The sequence below is a fragment of the Belonocnema kinseyi genome, chromosome 2 (genome assembly GCF_010883055.1).
Source record: "Belonocnema kinseyi isolate 2016_QV_RU_SX_M_011 chromosome 2, B_treatae_v1, whole genome shotgun sequence".
In the NCBI taxonomy this organism is placed as follows: domain Eukaryota; kingdom Metazoa; phylum Arthropoda; class Insecta; order Hymenoptera; family Cynipidae; genus Belonocnema; species Belonocnema kinseyi.
The window spans coordinates 90,448,117-90,458,439 of NC_046658.1; the positions used below are offsets into that span (position 1 = coordinate 90,448,117).

At 27.3% G+C, this 10,323-nt stretch overlaps 1 protein-coding gene across 1 annotated transcript in view; it reads left to right on the forward strand.

Moving 5' to 3' along the window:
* Positions 1-1,518, forward strand: part of LOC117166878 — a 50,650-nt gene extending 49,132 nt beyond the window's left edge. Inside the window, exons 6-7 of the mRNA XM_033351292.1 lie at positions 1,005-1,099; positions 1,187-1,518. Coding sequence (XP_033207183.1) covers positions 1,005-1,099; positions 1,187-1,483 — 392 coding nt within the window. The 3' untranslated portion in view covers positions 1,484-1,518. The remainder of the gene's footprint in view (positions 1-1,004; positions 1,100-1,186) is intronic.
* Positions 1,519-10,323: the final 8,805 nt, after the last annotated feature.

Below are 10,323 nucleotides of genomic sequence, written 5' to 3' on the forward strand. Positions count from 1 at the left end.
GTTTAAAATTATTCATTATTGCTTTACAAAATTTTTAAACGTAATATTTAAAAATTAGTTTATTTATGGATTGTTTAGAATTTTTTATAAGAAAAAACAAGGGGCGAGAAGATAATGGAACAAATGAAAATAAAATTCCTTGCACTGTCAAATTCCCGATTGATAAAATCACCTGATAATAAAAATTCCGAACAATAAAATTCTCTAATAATGAAATTCCCGAATTTACAAATTCTCGATCAATAAAATTCCCGACAATAAATGGTCAAATTATAAAATATACGAACAAGCAAATTCCAAAGGCTAAACAATTTAAATTTTTTGTTTATAAATATTATTTATTTATTAGGAATACAATAATGAAATATTTTTATAACAGAATTATTTACAATGTTCAAAGTTTCGAATTATTTAAAATAACAATAATTGACAAAAATATATTTCTGGATGAAATTTCTTTTTAATTATTGTTATTTTAAATTCAAACAATAATTCCAGAAACTTTAAGCTTTAAGAATTAGTTTTTTTTGTAAAAATATTTCATTATTGTATTTTTAATTAATATATAATATATATAAAAAAAGTTTAAAGTCGGGAATTTTATAGTTTAGATATTTTATAATTCGGCAATTTTTTGTTATAAATTTTCCGATTCAGGAATTTTTTTATTTGGAAATTTTATTATTCGGGAATTTTTCAGAATCAGGAATTTTACTTTTCGAGATTTTTCAGTCATCACAACATAATGGTGGCCCTTGACAGTAGATTTATTGATTCTGTATAAAATTACATAATTTCTTGTTGGGAATGTAGTTTACAAATTGGATTTTTGTTTCGTCTCTGATGAAAAAGAAATTGTATTATTGATTAATATCACCAGATGGAATATATAAAAGTTGTATAGCATTATAATTTATATTTGAATAATTTAAAAGTAGGAAATTACATAAAACTGCAAAAAGTGTATTAAAAAATCATTTGGATATGTTTGATGATACTTTCAGTTTGCTTCGGACCATTTTGGAAACATGTTTTCGGATTTTGGGAAAGAAGGATGCAGGAAAATATGTTATTCCTCCAATACGAAGAGATGAAAGATGTTCGTATTGCAAATATTTTTCAATGAGAAAATAAAATATAAAAATTCGTTTTAGAATAAAATAAAAAAACTTTGTTTTTGTTTTAGGACCTACAATCAGTAATAAAAGAAACTGCAAAATTTCTGGGGAAAGAAGAACTCTCTAAAAGTGAAATGAAGAGACTTGAGAAGCATTTGAGCTTCGCTAGTATGAAAGCAAACCCAGCAGTAAATTATGAAGAGGCAATCGAAATAAATAAAAGATTCAAACTGATCGAAAAAGAAGGGGAATTCATGAGAAGTGGAAAACTCAATCAGTGGAAAGAAAATATGTCAAAAGAAATGATAAATCGATTTGACTCGTGGACAGAAGACGTACCTAAAGGGTACAAAACCCGTTGTTGAGAGTCTGAACAATCAGAATATGATTTATTATAAACTTTCAAGTTGAAAATATTAAAATAATATTTCCCTAATTAATAAAAATTCATCAAAGGCTTTTTTAATAATCAATAAACCCAAGTTATCTTTAAATACGCATTATTTTTACCAGTGATGAGAAATAATTACACTGGAAACTTAAATTATGAATGGTTGCGGGCGTTGCTTACCTTGGCCTTGGACATAAATTCAGTGAATACAAACGTAAACATTCAGTGAAGTATGAACGAGTTTCTAAAATCACGCAATATACGAGCGTGAGTACCCAAGCACTGTCCCTTTGTCGCTGCGCTGCTGGTGGTTACGCAACCCCCCCTCGACCACGAGGGGCTCAACTCTGAGCCTGAAAACGCCGCGGCATCAATTCTCGGAAGAACATAAGCTCGGTGGCCAGAATTTCAGGTTCCAGGTTACTTTTTTTGGTATTGATGGTGGTAACGAAGTTACTTTTGTAATAACTTAGTTACATTTTTTGAGTAACAATATAATTATAAAAATTGTTACTTCTATATTTAGGAAATTCTTGACTTCAATTTTTACCCGACTTTCAATTTTTTTCAAATTAAAGTGGATTAAATTCTGATTTTTTTATTCATCAAATTTTCACTCAAAACATAAAGCGGAATTCGTTTAAATAACTGCCTATACTACTCAGCTAATCTATATATATCACTAAAAAAATACATGGGGACTCACAGAATACAAAAGATATCTCTAATAAAGTATGTTTATTGAATAATAATTTGCTGATTGATGTTAAAAACAAATTTGATGGAAAATGGCAGCTAATGTGATTATAGGTAACAAAATGTCTTTTTGCAAAATTTTTTCTTACTGATGTACGAATCATATTAAATCACAAAAATAATTAGAAAGATAACAATAACCATTGTTTTAAACATTTTCTGTCAGAATATTTTAATTTTAGTTTCAAAAAATTTTTTAATTTCCTTTAGTGAATTGCTGAAATTGTTGAATTTCTATACATATATTACTAAAATTAATATAACTTTGATAATATTTGTTGAGGGATAACAATTTAAATGTTTATAAAAAATTAAGATAAACAAATTCGAAATTTGAACTTTGCATCAAGCTATTTAAACAAGAAGATTGATTTTATTCTACACAGAACTACAAAATCCTCAAATTTGTTTATAAGAATGTTTATTCTTAACTTTTTGGATATTTTTTTTCCATAAACTCTTTTACCATTTTTAAAAGAACTCTAATTTTTCCCTGTTACAAGAAACTTTCCCCTTTTGCATTTTCTCGATTAAATTTGAAGTCAATTCATAGAATAGGTTGCAAATTTAGTTGTTTTTTTTTGAGAATGCAACTATTTTGCCAAAAAGTCATCTTTTTGGTCAAAAATTCAACTAATAAAGTTAAAGTTGAACTAAGTTGATAAAAATTCATTTTTCTTTTGTTGGATATTCATCTCTTCGGTTAAAAGTTGTGCCATTTTGTTGAAAAATAGTTTCATTTTACATTGAAAATTAAATTTTGTTTTTGAACTGAAAATTTAACTATTGAATTTTTTTGTAAAAATTGATATTTTTACTTTAAATTCAAGTGCATGGTTAAAATTCATATATTTTGTTGATAATTTATCATTTTTGGTAGAAAAATAATCGTCTTGGTGGTAAAATAAACTTTTTAGTTGAAAATTTAACTTTTTGGTTGAATGTTAAACTACTTTCTCCAAAATTCATATTTTTGTAAAGATTAACCATTTTAGTCGAAAATTCATCCTTTTGGTTCAAAAATTGAACTATATTCCTAAAGGTTCGTTTTTGATTTTGAAAATTAATTTTCTTCACTGAAAATGTAACTATTCCATTTTTAGTTGAAAATTTATATTTTAAAATTAAAATTGATCTTTTCTAGTTGAAAATTCATGTATGTTCTTGAAATTTGGTCTTTTTCTTGTAGAAAATTCATATTTTTGTTACAAAATAATCCTTCTTAATTAAAAATTCCTTCTTTTTATTTAAAAATGCAATATCTTAGTTGGAAATGCATCGGGCTTGGTTCAGGATTTAACTACTTTCTTGAAAATTCGTCTTTTTTAAGTTAAATTCAAATATTTTCGATTTAAAATGGAAAACATTTATTTTTTAAGTATTATCTATTTCATGTTTTATTGAAAATTTATTTTTTTAGTTAAAAAATCAACTATTTGGTTTAGAAACGTCGACAATATTCCCAGTTTTGCACACAATCGAAAGCCGAAACACCTCTTTTTTTATTTGGTTTAAACTTAAACTTGTTTGTAAACAATCAATTTTGTTGTTATTAAAGATTGATTGTTTTAGTTGAAAGTTCAACCATTTCAACGAAAATTAATTTTTGTTGTGAAATTTGATATTTTTAATTGAAAATTCATAAGTCATGTTGAATATTTCTCCTTTTTCTTGTAGAAAATTCATATTTTCAACTAATTTCCAAAAATCTCCTCTTTTTTGATGTTGTATTTATCTATTTTTGATTTTAAATAGAATTTATTTTTTGAAATATTAACATTTGCATTTTATCTAAGAATTCATTTTTTTTTTGTTTGAAAATCAACTATTTGGTTTAAGGATGTACGTACAATCAATCTCAAAAGTTGCCCATCTTTAAAATGATTTATAAAATAGATACAAAAAATCTATTAATAATTTCTGTAAATTTTGATGGAGGCTTCGAAGCACAGGTCAGGAAAAAATAATTCAGGTCAAAATTGTTTATTTAACAGTAGTTATTTAAAGGTATAGTTTTCTCTTTTTCTTCAGGAAAAAGTTAAATTTTTCATTTAATCCTAATGATTAAGGCCTAAGTTTATTCTTTGAAGGATTCTCTATAATTCTATTTGGGAGTTGTTGATTAAAATTTAAGTTATAATTGTTTATAACAAATGTGACCTTGATCATTAGGATTAAATAAAAATTGTAACTTTTCACTAAAGAGAATGAAAAAACTAAACATTTGAATAACTACTGTTAAATAAACAATTTTAACCTGAATTTTTTTTTCCTGATTTGTGCTTATAAGCCTTCATCAAGATTTACAGAAATTAATAATAAATCTTTTTTTTTTATTTTATAAACCATTTCAAAGATAGGCAACTTTTGAAATTGATTGTACGTAGTGTACATCCTTAAAGTTAAACTACTTTGTAAAACATTCATTTTTTTGTTGAAGATTCATCTTCTAAGTTCAAAATTTCACTATTTGGACGTTAATTAATTTGTTGTTAAAACATTGATATTTTTGCGCTGAAAATTCTACAATTTAGTACAAAATCATATTAATGTTTGGAAAATGACCATTTTTGTTAAAAATTAAACTACTTTGATTGAAAATGCAACTATTTATGTAAAAAATGAAACTATTTGGTCAAAAACTAAACTAATTATTTAGAAAATGTAACCATTTCGTTGGGAATTACTTTTTTTGGTTAAACATTCAACTATTTTGGTAGAAAATTAAACTACTTGTTTAAAAAGTAAAAAATTTATTTAAAAATTGAACTAATTTGTTAGAAATTCGTTTTTATTTTGGTTAAAAATAAATTTTTTGCATTTGAATATGTAATTATTCCATTTTTTGTTGAAAATTTTTCATTTTTAAGTTAAAAATTAAACTATATGGACATAAATTGACTCCTTCATTGAAAATTTATATTCTCAGGTTAAAAAAAACTACTGTGGTAGAAAACTAAACAACTCTAGTATGCATTATTTATTAAAAATTTTCAATATACTTTTGAAAATTCCTTTTTTTTTTGTTTAAAAACCCAACGAATATGGTAGAACATTTTAACTATTTGGTTAAAAATTAAATTATTTATCTAAAAATGTAACTATTTTGTTAGAAATTCGTATTTTTTAGTTGATTTCAATTTGTTCAAAATTCTTTTTTTCAATAATTGAAAACTTGTCGATTGCATTTTTGGTTAGAAATTGATCTTTTTAGTTGCAAAATAATATTTCTTCATTAAAAATCACCTTTACCTTACATTTTTTTGAAAAATGTGTATTTTTAGTTGAATTTAACTAATTCAAAACTAGTTTTAAAAAAATAATTTTTTTTTCGTTGAAACTGCATCTTTTTCAGTTGAAAAATTCAACTATTTTGGTAAGTTCATCTTTGTTGTTCGAAAATTCAACTTCTCTTGTTGAAAATTAAACTGTCTTTTAAAAATATCGTCTTTTTCGTTTGAAAATTCAACAATTTGGTTAAAAATTCAAATACATTTTTTTTGTGTATATATAATATTGGTTTTTAATGAATCGATAAGGATTCAAATTTGATTTTCAATCGGAGAAGTGTCACGTGTTCTAAAATCGCCCCCCCCCCTCCTATTTATAACTTTGTACGTTGACGCACACCCTCCCCTCATCCCTTTATAAAATTCCCATTAAAAAGTAAATCTGTCATTTCCCAGTTTTTCATGGTCATTTCGTAATTTTCCCCGATTTTCTGGTCTGAGCACATATTACGTAACATTAGAAAGAGGGAACATTTCTTATGATTTTTTATTTTGAAAAATGAATTTAAGAGGAAATTAAAAATGATTTCCTTAAATTTCGAGAAAGAGTAGATTTTAAAGCAAAATGTTTCAATTTGGCAAGATTAAACTCTTTGAAAAGATTTGAAGCGATTGAAAAAGAATTTCAAGCTGTAAAAGATTTAAAAAATGCAGATTTTGACAGATTTCATACCAAAGCATCAGAATCTTAAATAGAATTTTTAAAGGTCTTAAGTGGATAAATAAACTTTCCTTAAAATATGCCTAGAAAAATTTGGAAGATTTTAAGGAAATTTTTTTACATTTTAAATAATTTTTCAAAAAGTTAAAAAAATTTGATTCAACTAACAATATTTTTAGAAGTTTAGGAGGTTTTGAAGAGATTAAAAATATTTTTAATTTTGAAACATTTATGAAAATCTATGAAATATTTATTATTTCTTTAAAACTTCTAAAAGTCGTAAATATCTTTAAAAAAGACACGAATTGTTTATAAAATTTTGTGAAATCACGTAAAATAGAACATTTTTTTATATCTTCTAGAACATTTTTTGACCCATTTGAAAAATTTAATTTTTATAAATAATTTTCTTAAGAATCTTAGAAAATTTATGTTTATATAAGTTTAAAAACAAACTGTTAATACAGTTTTACATCGAAATATTTTTTAATTTTTTTTTTGGCAGGACTTCATTACAAAAAAAACCTTTCTGTTTTAGAAAACGTCTATTATGTTTTTAACCATAATACAAAAAAATCTTAAGTGACTGCCGTGCAAATGTCACGGAAATGTTGAGGAAATGTGACGATTTTTTTACATGTGTGAACGAACGCTCCCTTATTGCATCAAAAAGAACGCGAAAATGTTCTATTTAAATTATATTAAGTATTTTCACATCAACCATCAGCTCACTTCACCTCGTTAAAAGCTGATGGGGAAACAAAGGACGAAATGCATGGAACAAAACTTTATTTCTGTAATATCTTTGTAATTAATAATTATTATTATTCTATTACTTTATTAAATAGTAATTAAAAAATAAAAATTACTTTTTAAATACACTTATGCAGAAAAAGTGAGCTTTTACGAAGATATTAGCAAAATAGGGCAAAAATGAACTGAATTCCATGCATTTGGTCCCTTCGTTTTCCCTCAGCAATCGACAAAGTGAAGTTAGCTGGTGAGTTCGAGAACCTTCGACCTTCTTTGCACTCAGCAAAGGAACTCGGTAACTTCCACGTTGTTTTGGTTACGAAGAAAGTTTTTCAACTTTTTTAGCCGGGTATTTGTTTGAATTTAGTGTGTTTCGCGATTGTCTCTATTAGCCCGTAAAACTTTGATAATTGGTGCGTGACAATGCTACAAAAAGTTTTACAATAAGTTTTCGATTATTTCCGTTTTTAGTGAAAGTGAAAATCAACCCTCACGTGTGGCCTTGCTGTTTCTTTGCAGAATATTCCGAAAGCAGGTTAGGAAAAATGTGTGCTGCTAAGCCGGTCGGGGATTCCCGGTAAGAAGTATAGTTTTCAAAAAATTGCCTTTTGGAATTAATAATTCCGGGTAAGTGGTAGGCACATGGGCAATGCCCCCTTCTCCCCTGTTATTTGCCTATGAGTGGCAAAGTTGTGAAACCTTTTAAATCCTAAGAAATATCATTGAAATCTTTGTTAAATCTTTCCAATATTTTTGGAAATCTTTTCCAAATATTTACGAAATTATTGAAATCATTGAAGTCTTTGTGAAATCATTCGATTCCTTAAAAAATCATTGAAATATTTCTGATGTTTGGAAATCTTTTCAAAATATTTGAAATATTTGGTAATAACTGTGAAATTATTGAAACCATTGAAGTATTTATGAAATATTTGAAATATATCCGTAATCCTTGCGAAATCTTAAAATTCTTTGAAAAATCGTTAAAATCTTTGGGAAATTATTAAAATCTTTGAAAAATTATTCTGAAATCTTTGCGAAATATTTTTAATCTTGGGGTAATCATTGAAATCTTCGTGAAATCTTTGAAAATCTTTTTGAAATTACTGAAATTTCTGAGAAATAATTGAAGTCTTTATGAAATTTTTGCTAAATATTTAAAATCACTGGAAAATAATTGAAATCATTGTACAGTTTTTAAAATCTATCGGAAACCTTTGCGAAACATTTGTCGATTTTTTGCAAAATCATTGAAATCTTTGCAAAATATTAAAAATAATTTTGAAATATTTGGTAATATTTGAAAAATGTGTGAAATCTTTGGAAATTCTTTGAGAAATCTTATGAATCTAATTGAAATCTGTGCTCAATAATGGAAATCTTTGTAAAATCTTTTAAATTTATCCAAAATCTTTGCGAAATATTCGGCATATCTCGGCATTTCTAGAACTGCTGGCTCACGCAGTTTCTCAGCAGAGAAGGGCGAGAGCGGATACGGCTTTATGTATATAGATATACAGGGCGTCCAAAAAGGCCCGTGAGAGCCAAATAAATCCTTAGGTCCAATTTTTTTTAAAGGTTGAGGCCATTCTTGAAGTAACTTTCAACGAAGAATTCAGTGGTTACCTCAGCTTTGACCTTGACCATGGCCTGCAGGGCTATTTCAAGGTCACCTTTGCTTTTTAAAATGGAATGGGCTATTTTTGACATTGGCAATCGAAAGAGCGGGAAATTTTACGTTAAGATGTGTAGTCAGGTCATAGGTAAGGTGTGGCCTGGATGGACGTATCAACGTAATTCAAACTTCAATATAGTCTGAAAATTTTTTCGCAAGGTAGCTTGTGAAAATCATACTCTTACCCTACTTACTTACTTAAACAATGTATATTAAATAGTGACCCTTGAGTGACCTTGACCATGACCATCAATGTCATATCAAGGGCGTTATTTGTTTTTTAATCGAAAAAACTCTGTCTGACATCGGAAATCGAAAGAAGGGTAATTTTACAACAAAGAGTGACCTTGATATGACCTTGATGGTCATAGTCAAGGTCACCCGATGGTCACTATTTAATGTACATTGTTTAAGTAAGTACGCAATGTAAGGCGATGATTTTCACAAGCTAGCTTGCGAAAAAATGTTCAGATCATATTGAAGTTTGAATGACCTTGATACGTCCATCAAGGCCACACCTTACCTATGACCTGACTGCACTTTTTAACGTGAAATTTTCCGCTCTTTTGATTGCCAGTGTTAAAAATGGGCCTTTCTATTTAAGAAAAACAAAGGTGACTTTAAAATAACCATGAAGATCATGGTCAAAATCAAAACTAAGGTCATTACTGGATTCCTCGTTGAAAGTTACTTAAAGAATGACCCCAACCCCCAAGGATTTATTTGGCTGTCCCGGTACTTTTTGGACACCCTGTTTATTCCAGTTGGAAACGAGTCAGACGACCCTCATTGTTCATGTTTCGATCCCTCGAATTCAGTCCAAGGCTATTAGAAGGCAACCTCCGACATTCGACTGAAAGCAAAAGTTTAGTGTATATACTTCAGAGAGTAAAAAAATGTCTTTTAAATAGTGGTATACTATTTTATGATTTAAAAGAAATAATATTGTTCAAAAATAGCTGTTCACATTTATTAATTATGCCATAAAAGTACAAAACTACCCGGCAAATTCGATATTTCGTGAAAAATAAATTGTTTAAACAATGAGCAGTCAATGGGAACAATTAACATACACTTTGTACGAAAATATGTGTTCTTAAAGCTATTCAATCATAGCATTATTGATCAAATATACTTAATTTATTATATAATTTTTAAGTAATTGTGAAATTATGCCTGGGTATTCCCAGGAATAGTCCCAATATTAACGTTAATAATTATTTTTCTGTAGTATCTTTTCTTAACGTTAAAAATTATAATTTTTTAGTATTCTATTTTGACAAAGAATCTGTATTATCATCAGAAAATAACAAAAGTTCTTAACGTATTTTCAAACTAGATGGAGCTATGAATTAAAAAATTTTAAATTACATTTTTTCTGAAAAAGGTCTTCGCTCCGCTGGGAATAGAACCACAGAACTTCGCACTGCCGGTCGGGTGTTTCTGAAAAATTATTCTTTCGATCTCTCCCGACCTGCAATCGGATGTTCTGTGTTTTGATTTCCAGCGGAGCGAAGATCCTTTTTTAGAAAAAATGTAATAAAATTTTTTTTTAATCCATAGGTCCACGTAGTCTGAAAAGATATTAAGAATTTCCGTTATTGTCTGACAATAATACAGATTCCTTGGAAAATTTTAATACGTACACCTGGCAAAATAATGCATGTTCTGTGGTTAAA